Source organism: Lynx canadensis, chromosome B2, assembly GCF_007474595.2.
Source record: "Lynx canadensis isolate LIC74 chromosome B2, mLynCan4.pri.v2, whole genome shotgun sequence".
Classification (NCBI taxonomy): domain Eukaryota; kingdom Metazoa; phylum Chordata; class Mammalia; order Carnivora; family Felidae; genus Lynx; species Lynx canadensis.
Window position 1 is genome coordinate 58,081,581 of NC_044307.1, and position 24,266 is coordinate 58,105,846.

Below are 24,266 nucleotides of genomic sequence, written 5' to 3' on the forward strand. Positions count from 1 at the left end.
ATTTATGCAATGGAGTTAATCAGAGCATGAACCTTATAGCAATATTGTGAGGATTAACTGAGATAATGCATATAGAATGATTAGGACATTGTAAAAAAATTAATGATGCTATCTATTTTTATTATTTCCTCCCCCTCCTAGGGGGGTTAACTGAAAAGAGTATAGAGGTAGTCCACGTAGTGCTAAAGGGCAATAAGCTATGTTTTAAAAACTCCAGCCACATACTAGGATTTCCCTGGAAGGGAGAGAGAGGCAGTGACTTAATGACATTGCAAATGCTCCCCAATGATCACAGGAATTTACCTCGTTCTGATTTTGCCTCAAAAGCATGAATGTGATTCTGGCACCAGTGAGTTTTAAGCAGGACTGGAGAAATTTTGGGGGGGGCTTTTGATCAACTCAACATGTTTCAGTAGGTTCTGAACCTATTTGAATAAATCTCTGAATATTTTGGAAATGTGGGAAGTCTATAATTAATCCTCATGGGATGAACAGAAACTACTTGTATAAATCAAAAGGAGTCTTTACGTTCTTTTTTTTTTTTCAACATCCTGCACCTATATAATAAAATGCCCTTGCATTTGGATGGTGCTTTGCAATTTAAAGCATTTCCGTACATGTAGTTTTATTTCAGCCCCATATAGTTCTGAAGAGCTGGATCAGCAGTCATTAATACTTTGTTTTATAGGCAAGAAACTGAAGATTTGGGAGGCGAAGGGACTTCCCCCCAAATGACATCATTTTAAGTGACAGAGTAAGTTAAAAAATTACTCAGCAGTGTTTGATAAGGTTGGCTTAGTTTTAGGTTATGTAAGAGTATGCTGTCACAAGCACCATTACAATTACTGCCACGTTATGACTTTAAAATTCTGCTTTCACTAATTATAATACAAGGAGACCTTTCTAATATGGAGATGTGTTTGCCTTCTATACTTATCTTCTACATTTATATCTGCTCTTTGAGGCTATTTCAGTTTGACATTTCTCTGCTTTTTCTAGGAAAATTCTCTGAAAAAGACTCAGAAATATCTGAAAAATATTGTGGATGCAAAGTTTTGAAAAGAGCTTTAGTTTAAAATAAAGATGTGGTAGCTCAAACAACATTCAAGGACAAATAGAATTCTTTATTTTTGTAGTCTTGCTTGTGGCTTATTTGTCTATGTCTGAGAAACAACAAAAGAATCACAGCTGGATTTGCAGATGCATCTAACAGAGGAAAAATGCAGAGGTATATGTGGAAGCATTCTTTTTCCTTCTTCTTAAAAATGAACTAAAAAATAAAAGCACCTATGGAATTGAGATTGGAGCAAGAGAAGCAAGTGTGGGAAGATGGATAACCTTTGATGTCAAGTTGATTTCTCATACCTATGTGGTGCAATTTTAGTTTGAATATTAGCTATGAGATCTGCAGTCCCCTGTTCTACAAGGCTACAGAGGTGAAGGCAGAATATTTCAGAGGTTTCTCAAAACTCTAATAAAAATCTCTCCTGCCAGATGACCCCTGATAAACTTCAGTCTTCCTTTCGGTAAAAAGCTCCCCAAGACAGGCTCAGAAAGGATGATGTTCACCACGATTAAGTCTCCAGTCAGCCATGGTAGGCAGGTGAGAAATTTCATTGCAGTTTTCCCTTACTTGGCAGTTTTAGATGTTTTAGTAAGTAATGCAAATCAAACAGGAGAACTTGGTAGGAATATGTGAAAACGAGGTCTATATTACATTAAATGTGCTTTTGGATTGTAATATTTACCTAATGATGCAATGTATCGAAATTGAACTTACTGTGAAGTAAGTTATATACGAAGTTCATATATTCTGCTTCCACTTCTGTTTATGTTGTGCCTATGCTTGTGGCTTCACAGTGATATATTTTTCAGCAGTACATCAATATGTACAGTTCTTAATATGAGCACTTATACATTATATTGTGGCATCCTCATTCCTCTTCAAGTTCTCGAGCATAGGGTTTATGACTTATTTACTGCACTATTTTTATGCCTCACAAAATGACTAGCATATGGTAGGTGCTCTCTAAATATGCCTGTTGAACTGACCTGAAGATGAATGTTTCCTTGTCCAAGAACAATTTCATAATATAAAATCTATGAAAACCTTAGAAAAACAAATTTTGGGTATTTCTGACCTGGCTTTTATGAGTTTGGGTTTTAAAGGAGAGCATGCAGATTTTTGTTGTTGTTGTTGTTTATTACATTTCTAGTGCATAAGTTCTGGGCAAAAAGAATATCCTGACGGGTCTGCATTAACTAATAGAGAGTGATAAATATTCTGCACATTCTGTAATTATTATGGGATCCTTAAATAATCTCATGCACTGTCATTGGGATTTATTTTGTTCTCTGAGCACATATCATTATGATGAAAAAGATTTGAGGGTCAATGATAAATGGAAAACTTTGTCTCCTACATCTTTTTTTGGTTCAGTATATTTGCAGTGGTCACTCCAAGTATGTGAGGCTTGGACGTCAAGCAGCACGTCTTTGAGAACACTTACTCCTCACCCCCGCAGGGCCAGCTACATAATTTGTGGTGCCCAGTTCAAGATGAAGATGCAGAATCTCTACTTCAAAAAGCAGGAAAAAAAAAACCCTTTACTTTCTTTAGCAGTCTTTCTCAAGCTGTTATTGTGTTCTCTTTTTTTTATTAAAAAAATAAGTTTATTTAGTTTGAGAGAGAGAGAGAGAGCAAGCAGGGGAGGGGCAGGGAGAGAGGGAGAGAGAGAATCCCAAGCAGGCCCTGAGCTATTTGCACAGAGCCTGACGTGGGGCTCAAGCTCACAAACCTTGAGATCTCAACCTGAGCCAAAATCAAGAGTCGGACACTCAACTGACTGAGCCACCAAGGTGCCCCTATTACTGTATTTTTTACTTGCCAGTTAATGCCATCCTGCCTCAGGCATGAGGATACTCACAGGGTGAATGCAGACCTATGCAGACATCCAGGACCATGCCCTGTGTTTAGCATGTGGCTATGTCATGGACTGGACTCTGACTCTTCCTGTGCCCATGCCCAGGCCCCCGTCAGAGGTGGACCTGTCAGTGGTCACTGGGTGGGGAGCAGGTGACTGAGAACTTTTCCTGGAGACACAGGAAGGTGGTGGGACTGCAGGACTCCAAGTCCTGGCACAAGCTCCATTGTCCCATCTCACTTCACTAACAATAGCCAAAATCAAAGATTATCTGTGTATTAAGAATTTTGATATGGCAGTACCAAAGTATTAAGCCTCTAATGAAGGCCTTTTATGAGCACGATTCCCTGTGCAGCCGCAGTGCCTCACACCCATGAAGCTTGGCTGTGGTCCCCAGGACAGATGATGTATGGGATGATGGGGGACATTACTGCTGAGAAGTGATGGCTCTTACCTCAATCCTGAGGCAAGAGGGTTGACACTGCCTTTCTTATTCTCCATTGTGACTGGTTCCTCACTTGGTCTTCATTTTAATCCACTTCCTTTCATATAAAAATAATGAAGGAAAGGAAGGTGGATATGCAATTTTGATAAAGTGTAATTTATACCAGTGAAATTATGCCTGCAAACATAATATGAATGCATGTCAAGGTTTTATTTAACTTGGTAATTAATGAGGGAATCAGTAAGATGTCAAAACTAATTTAAAGAATATTCGAGAAGCAATATTAAGATTGCTCAATTAGATATAAAACTAGTCAATGTCCAACAGGGCAATAAACTGCAACATTTAGAGTACTTTTCCATTAGAACGAAATTATTCTCATCTCTATCTGACAAAAATCTACAAGTTAACTTCTGCCTCTATAAAGCTGTAAAATGGACCGGACAATAAAAAGTAAAGCCCCAAACTGGAGAATTTCACTTCAGGTACATCCAAGTAACCTGGTTCAGGTTAAGAATGATTTATTTGTCAATGTTATTTCTCTCAGACTAGCATTCTCTGGATTTTTACTTCATCTGACCATGATAGTATAAGGTTTTCTCAGTTGCCCTCCATATGCACAGAAATAGATTTTTAATATACACAATGGCAGAACATAAAATTAGAATGTATTTTTTAATATATTTAAATCAACATGCATTTAGATTTCCCTTAATATTTAAATTAGAGGATATACTTCTAGATGACAAACAATAGCATTGGAAGGGCCTTTAGATGCTTAGATATCTAGAATTAGAAAGGTCTGGGTGATCTTTAGTAAAATGAGAAAAAAAAAAAAAGCTCAGGAAGGATATGTGCCCATATCACATAGAAGAGCAGATATGAGATTTGAACCTAGTGCTGACCATTGTTCTGGTTCATGGGGGATGTCCCCAGTGGTTCTGAGCAGTTCCATCTCATTTGGAGACCAAGTATCCATTCATGTCCATCCTTGAAAAAGGTGCATGTTGGTTCATCATCTGTTCAAGGGACATTTCAAGTGTCAGGAATTCCCAATGTGACAATAGGTGGTCCACATTCAAAGCCAGCTGGGCACTGAGTCCACTTCACTCTGTCCTGGTCCTGAGGCAAAGTCCTTCTTCTTTCCAAACAACTAGTCCCTATTCTTTTGACTCTTCCTCTCCACCATCCCTTCCCCAGCCCAGGCCTGTCTCTTTGGGAGCAGAAACTGTCACCCTCTGATCATGGATATAAATATTTGTGACTCACATTTAGGACTAGAACAGTTTTGAGGCTTTAATTTCTGTTTCTGTGTAGATGGGTAGATTGAGGAAGCAAATACAGAAACCTTAGAGCATTTGTAGGGGAGGAAAAGGGAAGGAAATTAGTCAGCTGAATGTTCAGGGATAATCTCACCACAGAGTTCCAATGCGCAGATAATTTCCTCCCTCAACACAACTCCAATATTTAGGCATGATTTTCTGTCAGTTCTATAGAACTTAAATTGTTGTCGTTAAGTCCTATTAATACAGGACTCAGAAGAAAACAATGTATATCTTGGAGCCTATGACAACTTGTCAGGTATGAAGAAAGGATTCTTGGTATTAAAGCATACAAACCCAGCATATATTCCCAGGTATTGCTGTACAATCTTCTACTCTGGAAGTCTTTGAAAAGTGGAAAAAAAAAGTACTCGCTGGATGTTGTTTGTATCAACTGGTGTAGCATTTCCTCATACTGTTTCTGAGAAACAGAATGTTCAGTGTAATGTTAATACATATTCCTGGAAAAATGTTATTTGGGTGAAATAAGTTTAGAAACTTCTATTAAGTACAGTGGAATGCGTTATTTTCTATACGACTTCTTTAACATGTTGAAATGGATTACACTTAAAAGAGGGGAATGGGCATGTGACATTTTATGAATTTGTCTTAGAAAAATTTGCCCCCTCTCATCTTTTTTCCCCCAAGGAGTGCTTATTAGTATATCTTGAAAAACAGTATTGGAAATTCCAGTCTAGTTTAATCCCCTCTTTACTGAAATGGTGAAAATTCCAGAAATGGTTAGTGGTACCCTTAAGAGTAAGGGGAAGAAGGCACAGACCTCTTGCCTGTTAGACTGGTCCGAAGCAATAAACTATAATTTTTAGATATAGCCTCATCTTTAAGTATAATTCCCAACTCAGAGAACTGCTGAAAATAGCTACCAAATCACTAACTTTGGACAACTAACTTTTTTTGTGTAATGGAGCAAATAGTTGATTCATATTGCAAAGGTTAGGACAGAAAGCACTTACTTAAAGTCTAGAAGAGTATGATTTATCCTGTCTCTATTATCAGTGTTGACTTGAACAAATATCTTAACTCACTTATACCCCATTTTCCCATTTGTGAAGCTGAAATCTAAATCTATGTCCCAAAGATATTTTAAGCGTTAACATCATTTTCAGATAAAATTACATCAGAACAGTACCACTATCTCGTTTTCCAAAACAAAGACAGTACTTGGTAATTGCTAGGTCAATGGCAATCAGCAGTATTTATAAACAGTACTTGCTTGAAGCCACTATTGTGTTTTGATGTCAATAAACAATAACCAAATTTATTTTCCAGTGTTTTTCCATCTAGTGTTTATACTCTTAAGTTTTTAACAAGTTTTAACTTGTTCTCCAAATCACTTGCTGTGTAGGAGGGGAGGGGGAACAATTCTTACTTCATTTTCCTAGTATAAAAGGTTAAGCAATTTTCCTAAGGTAACTAATAGGCAGCAAATGGGCCAGGAACAAAATGTAAGGCTTGGGAATTCTGTCTACTACTGAACCAAAACGATTGGTTTGTTTCCTTCCTAAATTAATTATTTAAACTCCTTGTTTTAAGCATTTTGCAAACCTAAGCCAAGGGATTCTAGATATCTCACATTTCATTCCAGCTTTAACTGTGCTTTGTTTTCGTTTGTCAAGTTTTCCACACAATTTTAACAGTTGCATATCCAGTTACATATAAAAATCATAACACAATTTACCAAATCTTTTGTGTGTGTATGTGTGTGCGTGCGCATGTATACAAATGAAAGCTTTAAGTAGTAAGCCATGTAGATTTAAAACAAGAATAAGTATTTCTACTTACAAAACAAACTGGTTTTAATACATAAATTCTTCCTAAAACCCCATTAATTAACAGTTTTTGAAGGGGAGCAAAACAGTGAAGGAAAACATATTAGCAGCTCATATTTTGCTTGCTTGTTCTTTGGAGAAAAAAAAAAAACTGTTAGTATTCTATAAGAAAAGGAGAGGAAGGATAGTTTTCAGATGGGATTTAAGCCAGAGAGGTCTCTTATGCCCAGGAAGATCAATCAGGGCAAATGAGTTCTCCATGTATTATTACCTAAGGGTAGAGAAAATTGAAGATGAGATTTTTTCCCCCTACTTGTTTGACCTTGCTGCATAAATATGATGTAAAAAATATGTGTGGAATTTGATAGTGGTCTTTTCTATTAGTCAAACCTTGAAAATTTAACTCTTTGAGACTTTTCAAATTTGGTGTAAATGATACAATTTCTTCACGTTTAATCTTGTTTGTTCTCATTTAAATATAATTGTATTTGCAATCACGACTTTAATGAAACTCTGATTTGCAGAGGACCTAAATGCTTTCTGCCCTGTAAAAACAAATGCTCAACCCTTGTTGCTGCACTCAAGGATAGCAGTAATAAAAGTGGTTAGAAAATCAATTTAAACTGCATTTGTACTTTACCAAGAACCCTGTGACACTTACATTGGTAAGAGTTATGCTTTCCAAATATGTGATCCACTTTTATAAGCAACTAAGAACCCTGCAGCTTCAGTCAGACTATCCAAGCAAGAATAAATGACCCCACATCAATCCATTTTCACAATACCTGACACTTGTAGAATGGGGGAAAGAAATGAGATCAAAAAGATAAACAACAGGCTGTGCAACCTAGACTGTTTCAACCTAAGACTGAACCTTGTATGCATAAATGAAAAAAACACATTTTACTCTGCAGCCCTTAATGTTTTACAAACCTGAGATTATCATAAGCAAAAGAGTATGTAGAAAAAGATCCCATGTCTTATTGTTCTTTATAAATCCCATGCATCACACTGCTTAACATAAAAAAGGTTCTCTGCAAATGCTTGTGGTATGAAAGAAGGGATGGATGAATGATCTTAAAGATACACAAATCCCATTTTAATCAAACAGATTGGATTAAAATAATTTCTAAATATGGATATTGCAGGGGAAAAAACAGAAAAAAGTTACCAAAATATTTTGTTGTGATACATTACATTTCATCTCAGTAATATGGAGCTAAAACATGCCTGTATTTTTCCTTTCTTCTAATAATAGCACTGATATATTTGTTTTTCACATCATGGAAGACTTTAATGGATCTATTTTTCTAAGTGCTTTTCTGCTTATGATAACCTCCAGCTTGTTAAACATCAAGGAAAGCAGAGGGATAGGACTGAGCAGCTGGGACTCCCATCTTTTGGTAATGCAGAAGATGGCCGGTATTCAGAAAAAGCTCAAAGCTCAGAAATAAGACAAAGGGGCAAGAGCATATTCTTTTAATATCCTACTAGAGTATTTTCTAACAGGCCTGCTTAAAGATTATGTAATCCTCTGGAAGAATGCTCTATTCTGTGGCTCACTATTACTATTGATTAGGCCCAGACTCTGAAGTTACATGTTAACTTGTAGATTTTTGTCTGATGGAGAAGCAAACAAGCATAAAATGGTAGGAAAGAAAACCACAAAATTACATTTTGTTCTCTTGTAGGGTACTAACTACTTTTGTCTTTAACTCAGCAGTCTTATTTTAGCATTCACTCAGTGACACTCTGTCCTCAGTCTCTTGGATTCTCTTTGAAGCAGGCTTAACCATCATGCTCATGTCTTCATTAATGAGATAACTAAATCTTTGGCATGTGTTCATTATGTACTTGTGTGAAAGTCAGGTTTGAAACTCTTTGAAAACTGACCTTTGACACTGGTCTTTATAACAAACAGGATTTAAAAGTATATACACAGAATTGTGTATAAAAGTGAATATTTATTTACAATGAGAAAAGAAATCTCAGTGACTTACAAGGAAGTTTGGAGATTCGGGCCTCTTTCTCTGAAATCTCTTTAGACTCTTCCCAGGAAATGCTTACATGGAAATGAATCTTGATTGCAAGCTAGTTTGCCCTCTGAAAGAGAACTATAATAACCTACTGCAATTCCTAGCAACTCCCAAGTCTCAGAAGGACATGTGTAAGGGTGGGGGGAGGGAGACTCTTAGCTTCATTTGCTCCAGAGTAAACCAGGTCTATACTGGGGGAGAGCACACCAGCAAGTAAGGAGTTGTGAAGTATACGGCTGGGAGAAATAAACCAGAGATCTTTTCCTCCCTTGGGTAACTGAACCGTGGAGTGGCCCCTTGCGCAGATTTTAGTGAAGACTCACATACACATGTATCAGAAGATCCAGCACTGAGCTTCTGTTGTAGGGAGAACATGCGGAACCAAAATGGCACCATTTAAGAAGAAAACCTCTGAATCTATTTCAATCAAATCCCTTCTGCCCCAGAACAGCCCCAAATATGGACAAACTAGACACAGAAGAGGGACAGAAAGGCATCAGGAAGGAAACATCACATTCTTTCTCCATTCAAGTTCTTGAACTGCAGGTGTACCCAACCAAGAAGGGGACTGGAACCATTAAACTAAATGTAAGGTGGAAGTTTTAAACTGGAGTAGGCTGAATCATGCTTTTAATATGTCAACATGAATAGAAAGCTCTGGAACATGCATGATATTCCATTAAGAAAAAGTAAAGAGAAATCCTACAGAGCACGCTTGACATCACTGACAAAAGAAAACTAAAACCCTCTAAAGTTTAAACTGCCTTTAATGAAAGGATACATAGATAAATGTCTTAAATGCTCAATTAATGAACACAATGAGAGAAATGGAGAAGACCACATACACTCCTAAATTTTTACCTGAAACCTGGTTGGGTACTTTCTTTTTTCACCTTATTTCTAGCAATAGGGGCTACCTACAATTGAGATGCTTAGATGCTCAGTAGCAAACTTTTACAGCTGAGAATAATCTAACCAAATACAAATTAGTCCTCTACGACATGAGACACAAATTCTGAGTACAATTTCAAGGATGCTGACTGTAGACAGAAAGTGTAGCAACTAAGAAGAAGGATTAAATATTTGAAGATGTTATTAGTTTAAATTTGTGGTGAGAAATTGATCTGAAATAGGCTCTTTTTCCCCCCTTGGTATTCAGAAGGTGAGAGTAGACCACTGAGCTAGATTAGGGGTAATCTGGCCTGGATATAGAGTAATAACTAAAAGATCTCAGCAGGTGATGCCTAGCTACATACCACTATGAAATGACAAGACAAGCAAACATTTTGTGGGGGTGTTGCTACTCACTACAGAACAGATAGAAATGCTAAGACATGATACCCTAATCTTTTGTACTCTAATGGTTGTTACTACTGCAATTTCAAATTCAATTTACAGCTCCTACCTCATTTTGAAGTGCTAAGTGATTTGAAAACTAAATATCTAGAAATCACAAAAAAAAGTTCTTTTTATCAAACAATGTCAAAAAAGATGTCTATGAAATGAGAAAACATGGATTGAAAGAAAAGGGAAAATGAATTGAAAGAACAGAATGAAAGAAACCAATTTTTACTTCTATTCACGTGGGACAGTGGGAACAATGAAAGTTCCCTAATGGTAAGAAATACAATTTTTTTTTTTTTTGGAGATTACTTGTTTTAGTTAATTTTATGTGTCAACCTGACTGGGCTAGAGGATACCTAAATAGCTGGTTAAACATTATTTCTGGGTGTATCTCTTAGGGTGTTTCTAAAAGAAATCAGTATTTGAATTCATAGGCTGAATAAAGCAGATGACCCTTTCCAACTTGGATGGGCATCATCCAGTCCCTTGGGGATCTGAACAGAACAAAAAGTAGAGGAAAGTAGAATTTGCTCTCTGTTTTTTTTTTTTTTTAATTTTTATTTTTTATTAAAAAAAATTTTTTTAATATTTATTTATTTTTGAAACAGAGAGAGACAGAGCCTGAACGGGGGAGGGTCAGAGAGAGGGAGACACAGAATCTGAAACAGGGTCCAGGCTCTGAGCTGTCAGCACAGAGCCCGACACAGGGCTTGAACTCACGGACCGCGAGATCATGACCTGAGCCGAAGTTGGCCGCTTAACCGACTGAGCCACCCAGGCGCCCCGCTCTCTGACTGTTGAGCTGTGACATCAATCTCCTGCCATCAACGCTCCTGGTTTTCAAGCTTTCAGACTCAGACTGGCATCTACATCACTAGCTTTCTTGGGTTTTTAGCGGACTGACAGATTGCAGAACTTGCTAGCCTCCATAACTGCATGAGTCAATACCTTATAATACCCATATAACTTTTAAAAACATGTTTATTTATTTATTTTGAGAGAGAGAGAGAGAGAGAGAGAGAGAGAGAGAGAACCTGTGACAATGGGAGAGGGGCAGAGAAAGAGGGAGAGACGAGAATCCCAAGCCGGCTCCATACTGTCAGTACAGAGTGTGATGCAGAGCTTGATCTCAGGAACTGTGAGATCATGACCTGAGCCGAAATCAAGAGCTGGATGGTCAACTGGCTGAGCCACCCAGGCACCTCTATCTATCTATCTATCTATCTATCTATCTATCTATCTATCTATCTATGTAAACATTGTTTAACATTGAAAATTAAATTGAGTTGGATTTTCTTGGTCAATGAATTGAATAAAACAACTCTTTCATCCATCTTTTATCCTAGTGCAGTGGTCTGCAAACCATGGCCCTTGGGCCAAATCCTGCTAGTCATCTATTTGTGTGAATAAAGTTTTACTGGAACACAGCCATGCCCATTCATTTTTTATATGTTGTCAAAGGCTGCTCTAGAGTTACAATAGCAGAGTTGAATCGCTGTGATGCAAAGTCTGAAATATTTGCTATTTTGACATCTACAAAAAAGTTTGCTGACCCCTGCCCCAGCACATGGAGGGTAGCATTGGTTAGTGATGAATAAAAGCTATGAGAACAATTAGAGGCACAGACAGCACATTCATTCACATATGGGAATTATTGACTTTCAGTGCATGATAAAATACATTCCTATAGGCTTAGCACCTGGTAAAATTAAGACTAAGTTTAAAACTTGCATTTCAATAATTATTTACTATAATGTCAGTGACATGAGTTCTTAGTGCATTTGCTGTATAGGTTATATTCCCAAACCTGAGATCCTTTTAAATTATTATTTAACCTATTTAAAAACATCTGGTATAGAAAGGAGAAAGTGATTTAAATATTATCTGTTTAATTTGCTAACCTTCCTATGTATGCCCTTTCGGAAACAGCTTGTTCAAAGTCCATAGAGATTTGGATACTCAGAATAACCCTTCTTTATCACTTTTCTAAACTGAATTTCACTACATGCAATTTGGGTTTCTCTGAAATGAGCAACCACAGGGGTTTGAAAATTCTAGCACAGATTTATAACAAAATGAAAAAAGGTTGGATACTGTCCAGAAACATGTGATGGTACTCAAAGCAGAATGACATTTGCTTGGTAAAGCTGCTGAAGTGTTACTCCTCTTAATATTTTTCAACATGAAATTTGTCTTCTTGTAAGCAGGTTACCTTCATAGACAATGGAGGGACAGAACTTATTAACACTGAATAACACTTATTAACTTATCAACCAAGCTGCTAAAATGAGTGATGATTTTGTTTACAAATAGCTATAAATAGGGTTGATTGCATGAACCCTAAAGTATAGCTTTATGGTACTGAACGTTTCTTCACTTACCATCCTACTCTTCTTTAGAGTAAGTATGCTTCTTTAAGGGTTATCTCCTATTAAACCACTATTAAACCACTAGTCTTTACATGTTGGAAAAAGCATTCCCAGGAGATGTGGATTAGGGTGTACGTGTGTGTGTGTGTGTGTGTGTGTGTGTGTGTACTGAAAAAAACTTTTCTCTCTCTTAAGGTTAGGAGAGATTTTTTTTTTAAATTCTAGATGAAAGTCACTGGACTAGATCAATTAAATTGTGATGACAAATTATTTGCATTTTCAAGTAAAACCATCATGCATACATGCTATAGTATTTAAAAATTAGTGTCTTTATATCTTGAGACAGAAAAGCTGAGAGGTAAAAAAGCTTTCTTCTTGACCTTGTAATAATGACTCTTTCTTTCTGAACATACAGGGTCTGTTACTTTGGAAGTAAAATAAACTTGTAGACCATAAAAGAATTCTATCAGGTCACTCTGTCTATTCCTTTTCAATCCAGAAAGGCTAAATATTGATATACCTTATTGAAATTGCTCTGCTATTTTGAAAGCTGTCTTGAATCCAATCTTCTCTTCTGGGAAAATAGGAGAAGAGAGAAAACCTGAGGGGTGTAGGTGATGGAGCACCTATAGCCATTTTGCTATATTTGAAATCTGAGAATGGAGTTAAAACTGAAGTGTCCAAAGTGAGCAGAAGAAACTGGGCCCTAGGGTGGCCTTTAAGTCATGAATCAAAAGATACCTAAAATGGGAATCCACAGCCTTCCACTTAGTGTGAACCAGTAAATTCTGTTTGGGATGAGTTTCCCAGAATTTGTAACAGAAGGATTCCTACCTGATACAGAAAGCATCTCTACTTTCTAGCTCAGTTAATGGGGTTCCAAAAGATTAGCAAACTTGCCCAAGTTCACATAATTATTAAGCAACTAAGCCAGGATTTGAAGTGACTTCTTCATGTCAGTTTACTAAAAGGATCTGCTGGGGGCAGTTCAAACTGGATTTTTAACTAACTACAATGTGATAAACATGAAAAAACAAAGACATACCAAAAAGACAGGAGTGAAACAAGGACAGAGTGAAGGACATTGTAAATGAGGTATAAGGTTCAGTAATTTCTGAGGATTCTGAAAATCTGAGATTTCCCTGGTTGTCTCATTTCTCCCAGTTACTCAGCAAGACAGAGGATCGTGGATGGCTCTCCTTCCCAGGTTGACTATTTTATACTCCAGCTATTTATAGTGCCCTAATTAGAAATCATTGCAAACATAACATTTGTGTTTTGATTTGCTAAAACACTGATATTGCCAATCCATAAGAATAATATGCATTTCATTTCTAAGAATAGTTGCTAGTGCCAGGAAGCCATGGAAAGCAAACCCAGACTCATGAGGACCCTCATAGTTTCAGAAGGCAAACCACCATGAAATATTCTAATTATTCAGCTTTTTCCCATTAGAATAATCCAAAATGAGCCCCTACTCCTTAGGGGTCAAAGTATCTCATCCTTCCAGCCCTTGACAAGTATTTAATTATTGAAGTTTCATGTTTTCAAATGCATGTTGATTTTACATTCTCCTCCAGAATATATCTGTTTGCATATATAAAAAGCAAAAACAAACAAAAAAACAGGAGAAAAGGAGAGGAGAGTTTATAAGTCTGCCTGGGTAGGCAGGCTCAGGAGTGACATCAAGTCAGATAGCACTGACAGACCCAAAAGGTGACAAGGGTTGGAAGACAGTCTGGAAGGTCCTGGAGAGATCCTTTTTATGATGCGACAACACGGACAGGAAAATAATCTTTGGCTTTTGCCAACAACACAGATGGGAACTGAGTTGCCAAAAGCATTAAGCCAGTTCAGGTCCATTTTGTCCAAGTCAAGATAGGGCTCAGTAGCAGAGTTTCTCTAGGTTCCTTGGTTGGAAAACTTTATACCATTCCATGTATTCCAAGTATGGGTATGCGTCTGCTGGGGGCAGTGTGTTGGTCATGGTGAGGATTCTTTATGACATTTCTTTGTTCTGTGTTCTTCTCTATGGACTGAAGCTGCTCATGGCCTCACTGGGAGTCCTCCTTCAGTACATATTCTGGTTCTCCTTATGAGTTGCTACACAGACTGCTGGAATGCCCTATTATGGTTTACTATTGGTATTTTAGACAAAACAGGAAAGAGTAAACATACCATTCTTATTCTGATAATCTTCCCTGTAGCCCTATAGTTATCTGTGCTCTTCTTGGATTAAACTTTTGACCTCCAAGGGGCTGTTCTTATGATCCTTCTGAGAGGTCTATTTTTGTTGTTGTTCTGAAATTAGCCAACTCCAGTGTATTATGGTGTTGGTGTGCATAAGGAGATTCTGGATTGGAAGTTGTAGTTGCCATGGACCAGCATGTCCTGGATGCAATAACGCAAAGAGTAGTTTTGGCAGTTCAGCATTGGTAATCAAGATAGCAATCATGTTGTTCAGAGGATGTGAAGAGTGTTTTATTTGGGGTTACAGCCAGCTAGTCTCCATTTCACTAACAATAAAAGGCACATACAGATCTGGAAGACCTTAAATAGTGCTTGCCAAAATCAGCTGTCATTTGAGTGGATTTCTCTGGAGTAGGGGTTGAGAGGTTGAAAGACTGAGAAATTGATATGGAAAGCCAGAATAATGTATATGATGGAAAACAGATACTTTTGTGTGTGTGTGTGTGGGGGGGAATTCACTCTAAGGCCTTAAGTGCTGATAAAGCTTCCATACTAAACTGAAAGCTGCTTGTGTGCAGGATAGTGTCTTAAATATACATCTTCGTTTCACATAGTACTTTCCCTCAGTTGGCCTTCAGGCAATGTTTGCTGAAATAAATCTAAGAGAATGAACCTAGGACTATTTATATCTATCCTACTAGAATAATTATTTTTACTTTTTTTTCAAATACATATTAAGTAACTAAAACTGGAAGTCATGTGAGGTTCTCTAGTTTATGAAAATAAGAGATTTATTTTATTTAGCATGTATTTGGCTTACAGTATCTCTGACAGTTATTGTTACAAAGTAAAACTAACTCTTACCTATTCTCCGAGTTGGTGATGCGGACACTTCTGTAGAAAATTAGAGTATAATTGTTTTCTATTGCTGTATGGCAAAATTACCACAGAATTAGCAACTTAAAACACATTTATTATCTTATTTTTTCTGTGGGTCAAGGGTTTAAGGAAAGGCTTAACTGGTCCTCTGTATAAGAGGCCCCTAAGCTTCAGTCAAGGTGTTGGTCAGGTTGGGATCTTATTCAAGGTTCAATTGGGAAGGACCTGCTCCCAAGATGAAGTGGTTGTTGGTAAAATTTAGTTTCTTGCAGTCGTAGAACTGAGGGCTTCAATATTTGCTGGCTGTCAGCTAGAGGCCACCTTACTGGTTGTTTGCTGGAGGCTATTCTCAGTGCCCTGTCACATGGACCTTCTCCAAAATGCTTCATGCCTTATCAAAGTCAGCAAGACAGAGAGGGTCTCCTTGCAAGATGCAGCTACAATCTTATGTAACCTAATGACATAACTGACGTTTCACCACCTTCTGTTGGTTCACCAATTGGTTTCACCAATTCTGTTGGTTCAAAGCAAATCATAGATCCTACACTAAAGGAGAGGGAATCATACAAAGGCATGAACACTGGGAGAGGGATAATGGGGTCTATGTTAAAATCTGTTCATCATATATAGAAAGAGAGGAAACACAATTCTTGTCACTTTTATAATTCTGTCAGTGGTAAAGCCTCATTGACAATATTTAATTTAGGTTGAATGACACAAATATTTCAGACATTAGTAAGTCAGTAGGAAAAGCTGTTTTCCTGTTTCTATTTCACTTAGTTACACAACAGTTAATTTTCCTTCAGGGTCCTGAAGGTTATCTTACTGGATAATTTTTGCATTATTATATGTTTTAAAAATAATTGCTATTAGTGGGTTCACTATAAAGCAGACTACTTATTAAATAAGACCTTAGTTTTGTTTCTTTCAGAAAAATAACCACGACCAAGGAAGTTAGCTTCACTCAAACTCAAAATTCACTCTTTTCAAGTCCTTTGAAACTTCATCTGTTATGTTTTTCTTATATGAATTAAGTCCTAATTGCTGGTGTCATTGTACAAATGTGTAAATCAAGGCACACACTTGGGCAGAGCTAATCAGAAGCAAAGGGTTTAGACACCCCAAGAGTTGATATCCTCTTTTTCCACTAAACTATGCTTTCTCCTCAAATATTAGGTCAGAGTGTGATTGCTCGGTAAATATATCACCTTGACTTTATCATACCTGCCCATTCCTCTGTTCCTGTCTTTGGCCTGTGGTTCTATGTTGTTTTTCATTTCCTTTTCCACTGATTATTTTCAGAGCCCATCTCTGCCTACTATTCCTATCTACTCTTGCGATAAATTTTTTTCTCTTTCCCACACTATGCATACAGATGTTTACTTTTGTGGAGTCATTACCTACTTGATACCTTGCCCCTTAGAAACACTGAGGTGAATTAATTAAGATATTTCCTGTGAGATTTGGTCAATTTTTCCTTGACTTTCATTAATATAATCTGTACATGCTTTACCATCCTCTCTGTCATTATTTGTAGCCCTGAAATAAAGATTTCTCAGAGGATTAAAGAAATTTGGGAATATGTTCTACCTGTCCAAATGAGACTCCCTCAGGGTTGATTCACTTAAGACATTTTAGTGGAGCAGAAAGTAATTGTAATTAAAATCTTTTTAATCTTATAAGAGCAGGATGAATCTTTATTTCAAGGGAAATAAGGTATATAGGCTTTTTCCTCCTTGACATACAGATTGCAAATAAAAAGAAGAAACAGATATAAGTATTCTTCTCCATCTTCAATCTTAGAGATCTGAGTTGATCTTTTATATTTTTGAAGATGAAGCAAAAAAATGCAATAAAAATTAATGCATCAAAACCATTATCAATGAATAAAAATCTGTCATTTATATATTCCAAAAGCAGAACACCTTGGTAAATTATGCTTGAATCTATCTGAAATTGCCAAAATCAGGTCCAGTTACCTAGTTATTTTCAGAGGTCAAGTATTTCTTGACATTGGAACCACAATATACAACTTTCTTTGAACAAACAAGTATCCACCACATGTGTGAAACACCTAGATGATGCATACACAAAATTGGAAGTTCCAGACCTTTCCATCACCCAGATGACAGTGCTGCTGGTTTTGTTGTTTTAAGAATGGAGTCAAGAAATAGAGGTTAGAGTTCAAGAGGCTAGAACTAACCTGATGCAGGTGCCATTGTTGTGGCATAGATGACGAGCACACCATGGGACATGGCAGTTCTCGATGTTCTTTCCACGTAGTGCTTCATCAATGATGAAGAATTCTTTGTTGTTTACTTGAAGCTCTTGAATGCAGCCATTGAACCCATAAATGTGACCTGCATTCTTATGGATCTTAACATCTTCTGGGATATGGCCAAGGTACATTGATTCAAAATGCACCTATAAGAAAAATAACAACAAAAATATCTGATGAGGTGTTGCCAGATTATACGAGAAAGACCTAGAATGTTTTGTTCTGTAAGGCATGTTTTAATGTATCTTTCTGTGTAAAACAGGTTGTAATTGTTGCTTAGTTTTGTCACCTCTACTAGGTGGTAGGATAAGTTACCTTAGGAAAGGTTCCTTATTTTATATTTCTTTTGTAGCTCTCACAATACGTAATGAAATCTTAATTTTTTTTAAAAAAGGGCATTCACTAAAACTTGTTGATTGATTACTCTGAAATGTATTTTGGAACTGAAGTGTTTGAATCTTAATGTAAATATTAGCAAATAATAACTGATAAGGAAAATAGAGTCTTGTTAATTAACTATTGTTAGAGATTGAATTGTGTTTCCCCCAAATTCCTATGTGGAAGTTCTAACCCTCAGTAGCTCCGAATGCGACCTTATTTGGAAACAGAGCTTATACTCGCTGACCAGAATGATGATAAAATCACTGGCACAATGTAAACTGCTACTTAATCTCTCTTCCCACCCTTCAGTAATGTATATAAATTGAATTCTCATCATTTGTATGTATATAAAAAGTAACTTTCCCAAACAGGAATTTATGAATACACGTGAATTCTGGATGAAGTGGTAACAAGACCCTGATCTTCAGGGCTGTTGGCATACAAAAGGTGCATGCAGCATTTGTGCAGTTTATGCCTCTGATGTCCTTATCCCCAGTACACATTCATGCACTCCAAACTGATACCTGAAAAGTATCCAGATTGACATTACAGATCCACTAAAATGGAAAACTATCATTGCAAGAATTCTGAAAGTAGAGCCAAATAATTAAGTTAGGGCTCTAAGGGGAGGAGAGAATGGGAAGTGCTCAGTAATGTCACCTAATGTTTACATTAATATGCTCTGGTTTGATGCAAATGCACTTTTAGAGAACAGAGCATGTTCAATTCTAGGAACATCAAAGCATCTCCATGACCCATAATAGATCTAACTAACTATTATTTGAGCTCTTGTTCTTTTTTAGTAACTCGAGTTCTGCTTCTAAAGGCATTCCTTAATTTTGTGTGTGTGCACTTTATAAAAGATTCAGATATACAGTCACCCAGAGGATGACTAATTTCGGGCATAGTGGGGTGGAAAACTCAAGGTGTAATAATAGGCCCTCTTGCAGTACAGGAGTATTTCTGTTTGTTTTCACATCCTTTCTCATATGCTAAGTCCATTTATATTACTACTCTAATAAACTATTAGCAAAAACTCTTTTATCAATTTAAGATAAGTAACTCACTGCTAATGCAATCTGGGATCTACCGTGAACCTGTAGAATCAGTGAATCCAAGGCCATGACCTTCTCTCACCGAGGATCTTTGACATCTTTGTGTATTGATCACACACCTGGAACAGCAAACCTCTCACAGCTTTGACAAGTGTGCTGTTTTAGCACAAAACTGATAAAGGATGGAAGAATATCCTCCTCTTCTGTCAGCAGTAGTCAGATCTGAGGGAAAGTCTATAGAGCTATCTATGATTTATTAGACCATTAAAAAACACCCAAACAATGAAAGTAGATGGCTCTTGTATTTCTTCTGATCTGAGGCTCAAGCTTAGTTGGAGTCCTGAAATGTCTGAAAAAGCTGCTGCCATTGACTGAACATAGATAACCATTAAAATGGTTGACTTCCTCTATCCCCAGACTCTTAATTATCCAGGAGCAGCCTTTTGTGTGTATAATCATTTCTAAGGAGACAGGTCTTTAAAATAAGTCTTTTCTAATAACTTCTTGTGAATCAGACTATGGAGAATAGAGTCTGACATGAAGATATGATCTTACAAGATAAAACCACAGAGAACAGACATGGATAATCAAGGAGGAATCATCAAGATAATGAAAAATATGAATGGTGACTGAGGGAAAAGGACTCCACAAATGATAAGAGTGAAATAAGCATTCCCTTTCCTCCCAGAGTTTTCTCTTTAAAGGAAGAATATAGTTGCCCTTTTATAATGTGTAGGAATAAAATAAGAAGACAGGCAAAAGGGAACAAACTTCTAAAAACTACAGAGGTGGAAACAGGTAAGAAGCTGCTTTATCTCTTCTTTATTCTGTTTTAATTTAAATTTAGACTTTGGAGTCTACATATATTTCTGTAATGATATCTAGATTCAATGTTTAGTTTTGTTTTACAGCCTCAAATCTTAAATTAAATAACTTTTATGTTAACAGGAAGGTAACTAACGTAGTTTTTACTTAAGATTAACTACTGGAGTGTACTTGTCTTTACTCAAGAATGTGATGACTTATAATTGAAACACTGACTTTTATTTGGGTGTTGTTACTAGATTTTTGTTTTTAATATTATCTGAATTTAATGCAGACAAATTCAAAACCAGAAACATCAAGTCTTGGAATGGGATAAGAGATGCTGTGTAAGGTGTTTGGCAAGAAGGATTTATTTAAATTACTTCTTACATATGATTTATCTTAAATTTTTAAAAAACTTTAGAGGCATTTAATGAAAGGGGATCAAAAGGCAGAACCAATATTTATCTTAGAAGAGATCTCTCTAACTCACTCTCTCTCTCCTCCCCATAATAATCTATGACCATACAGTCTCTTCTATATTAATTTTAATCCCTTTGGGGTAGGGCCTCTAACATGGTCATTTTGGGATTCCTTCAGAGTCCATAACAGTATCTTATAAATAGGAGGTTTACTATAGGTTTTTACAAATGACCTGATTTATGACACTCAATCCTGGTTTGTGTGTGTGTGTGTGTGTGTGTGTGTGTGTGTGTGTGTGTTTTACAGTTTCCTGTTTAATTTCTAGGCATCTTCTTCTACTTTATGCTGCCTTATAACCTTGCAGTTTCGCTAGATTCAGTCTCCAGGAGGTCCTCACTGGATACCACTCAAGAAGGAATATTAATATCACTTTAATTGTAATATAGCTGTCAATATTTAATATATATAGCATAGAGTGCCCAATAGTGCTTATATGGAAATTCTTCAATTTCTTATGAGATTAATGTCAAGTAGCTTATAAAAAGAGTTTTTTTTTAATTTGATAAATAGCAATGAAATCCTCATTAGTTCTTTACTTTCCAGTTAAATCTTTGATTCTTAAGGCTTTCCAGGCTAGAGAACGTTCTCAAAATAGTATCTTCTTCCTTTGTCAAAGAAAAAACCAAACTTCAGTGAAGCAATCAATGAACTGAGTTGCTACCCTGTGAGCACAGTGATATAGGGAAGTAGAGATACAAAAAAGAAAAGGATATGGATTATTTTTGTCTAAATGGAAATTTAATGTAATCTTGGGAATGAAATCATAAATAAATGAAATATTTAGAAAACACAGTATACAGATCAGCAATATGGCAAAATAAAAAGCTCCAGCTACTCCTTCTTTAGGGAGATATTAATTCAACAACAATACACAGACCAAATCCTTTTGTGAGAAATGAGTAGACTGAGTTAAGAAGCACTTGTACCCCAGGTGAGTATGAAACCAGCTGTTATTGAGGATGACAGGAAAATCTGTGGCACTCACTGGCCAAAGCTCTCCCCCAGACTCAGTGAGGTATAACTAGAAGAAAACTTCCAGCTCCTAGTTTCTCTCTGGGGAGGGAAATAGAAGAATGAAACATATATACTATGTGCAGACTTTTCAGGGACTGACCAAAGGACTAGTTTCCGTTTTGTCTGAATCTATGTGCTGACAGGAAAGTGTGCCAGGTGTGGCGCTACTGAGACCAAATGCAAAGGTTGGAATAACGTGAATTCACTCACTGTAGATGTCCCCTGCAGCTCAGTGGGAAGGGTAGGCAAAACCCCCCTAACTCCTGACTTCTCCCTAGCAGTGGCAAGAGTTGAAGTGTGCACCCAAAATAATGTCTTTTCAGGGGGCTGAGTGAAGAATGAGTTTGTCTCCCCTGTCTTGATGGGACCTGGCCATCACTGAAAACAAAAGACGGCCGGATGCTGTGTTGCTGCTCCAGAGGACCGCTGATGCAGTAGACTGAGGCTGATATAATTTGGTGGTCTCTTATAGGGGCCAGAGCAGGGGGGCAGGGTAAAGAAGAGTGGAGCATGTTTCTAACATTATGGCTTTTCTATGGGTTTCTTGAGTGACTGGTTTCTATTTTGCCTGACTTGGAAGTTCTGCATGACCCATGTACTCTAGAAACTCTGGGGCTGCTGAGAACAAAAGAGAAGTGGGTGGCTTGTGGTAGGTAGCTCCAGAGAACCTGTAGTACTGCAGACACCAGAAGCAGCAAAACACTATGAGTACCTGGAAAAGGAAACTGGCAAATTGCTATAATAGAGAATTTACACACACAAGTCCAGAGAAGATACATGCACAGGTTTGAGAGGTTCCCAGACTCTCAGGCTGATTGGTGAAGATCTTTTCCTATACAGAGCCAGTCCATAAAGACTGGGAGAGATGTCTGTTTTTTCTATAGTGTAGATCTCATCACGAATTCTACAATGTAAAGGAAGAAATGGGGAAAAAAAAAATCAAAGGAACAAAAGAGGTCTCCAGCAACCAGCCCTAAAGAAATGGAAGTACCTGAGAAAGAATGAAAGTCACAGTCATGAAGATGCTCAATGAGCTCAGGAAAATGAAGCATAAAGAAAATGAGAACATCAACAAAGAGAAAATATAGTAAAGAATCAAGCAGAAATTTTGGAGCTGAAAATACAAAACTAAATTGAAAACTTTATTACAGGGGTTTCATCAAAAGACTTGATCAAGCAGAAGCACTTGATCAGCAAACTCAAACTCAAACCTCAAAGATAGGTTTCTTTGAAATTATTCAGTTAGAGGAGCAAAAGGAAAAAAAAAAGATTGAAGAAGAGTGAGGAAAGCCTAAGGGTCGTATAAGATGCTATCAAATAGAGCAATATGTGCATTATGGGAGTCTCACAAGGAGAAGAAAGAGAGGGGCAGAATACTTACTTGAAGATATAATGACTGTTAATAAACATGAGAATTTTAACTTTACTTATTCAAACATTTTCTTACTTGATTCTTTTAGTTGGAATGAAGACAAAAATTTATAGCTGAATTAAAAAAAAATAAAAGATATTGAAAATTTCCCAAATCTGGGGTAAAAAATGGACATCTAGATTTAAGAAGCCCAGAAACTACCACAAGAAAGAACTCAAAGAAGTCTACACCAAGACACATAATCAAACTGTCAAAAGTCAAAGACAGAGAATTCTGAAAGCAGAAAAAAAAAGTGACTTGTCACATAAAAGGAAGGCCCATAGGACTATCAATGGATTTCTTACCAGAAACATTCAAGGCCAGAGGGAGTGGGATGATATACACAAAGTGCTCAACTCCCTCCCCCCACCCCAAACTGCCAAATAAGAACACTATATCTGGCAAAACTGTCCTTTAAAAATGAAGCAGAGGGGCACCTGGATGGCTCATTCAGTTGAGTGTCCAGCTCTTGATTTCAGCTCAGGCCATGATCCCACGTTTGTGGAATCAAGCCCCATATCTGGCTCTATGATGAGCATGGAGCCTGCTTGAGATCCTCTCTCTCTCTCTCTCTCTCTCTCTCTCTCTCTCTCTCTGCCTTTCTGCCCCTCTCTCTTGATCATGTGCTCTCTCTCTAAAATAACATTAAAAAACAATGAAAACAAACCAAATAAACAAAAGCCGAGGAAGCTTATCAATACTAGATCTACCTTACAAGAAATGCTAAAGGGAGTCCTTCAAATTGAAATGAAAAGGCACTAAACAGCAACATGAAAGCATATGAAAATATAAAGCTTTTTGGGAATGGTGTGTACATAGATTAGAGCTCAAAGATCAAACAACTGAAGTTAAGATGCTATTAGCTTAAAATACATTATTATAGTTGTAAGATGTTGTATGTAAGCCCTGTGATAACCACAAAGACACTATACATATAAGATACAAAAAAGAAAATGAGAAAGGCATCAAAGTATGGTTCATACACACACACACACACACACACACACACATATACAAAAATCAATGAAACACAAAGGAAGAGAGCAAGAGAGAAAACCAGGGACAAAAGAGTTATAAGACAAAATAATTAATGGAAATAGCAATTTATTACTTATCAATAATTACTTTAAATGTAAATGCAAACCCTCAATCAAAAAACATAAAGTGACTGGGTGGATAAAAAAAGATTTAAAAAAAACCAATATCTAACGTATTCTGTCTATAATAGACTCACTTTTGATTTAAGGACACATATAGGCTGAGAGTGAAAGAAAGGAAAGAGATATTCCATGCAAATGGTAACCAAAAAAGAAAAGGAATGCCTATAGGTTTTCAGACAAAATAGACAAGTCAACTTTTCATAAGAGACAAAGAATGATAATTATATAATGATTATCTGGGTCAACTGACCAGGTAGATATAACAATTATAAATGTGTATGCATTCAACATCAGAACGCTCAAATATATGAAACAAACATTGACAAAACCAAAGAGAGAAATAGCAGCTCAATGATAGTATGAGATTTTAATATCCCTTTT

At 36.8% G+C, this 24,266-nt stretch overlaps 1 protein-coding gene across 1 annotated transcript in view; it reads right to left on the minus strand.

The window, feature by feature from the left end:
* EYS (eyes shut homolog) overlaps positions 1 to 24,266 on the minus strand; it is a 1,650,074-nt gene that overhangs the window by 207,849 nt on the left and 1,417,959 nt on the right. The window contains exon 34 of the mRNA XM_030315776.1: positions 17,503 to 17,723. Within this exon, the coding sequence (XP_030171636.1) occupies positions 17,503 to 17,723 (221 nt within the window). The remainder of the gene's footprint in view (positions 1 to 17,502; positions 17,724 to 24,266) is intronic.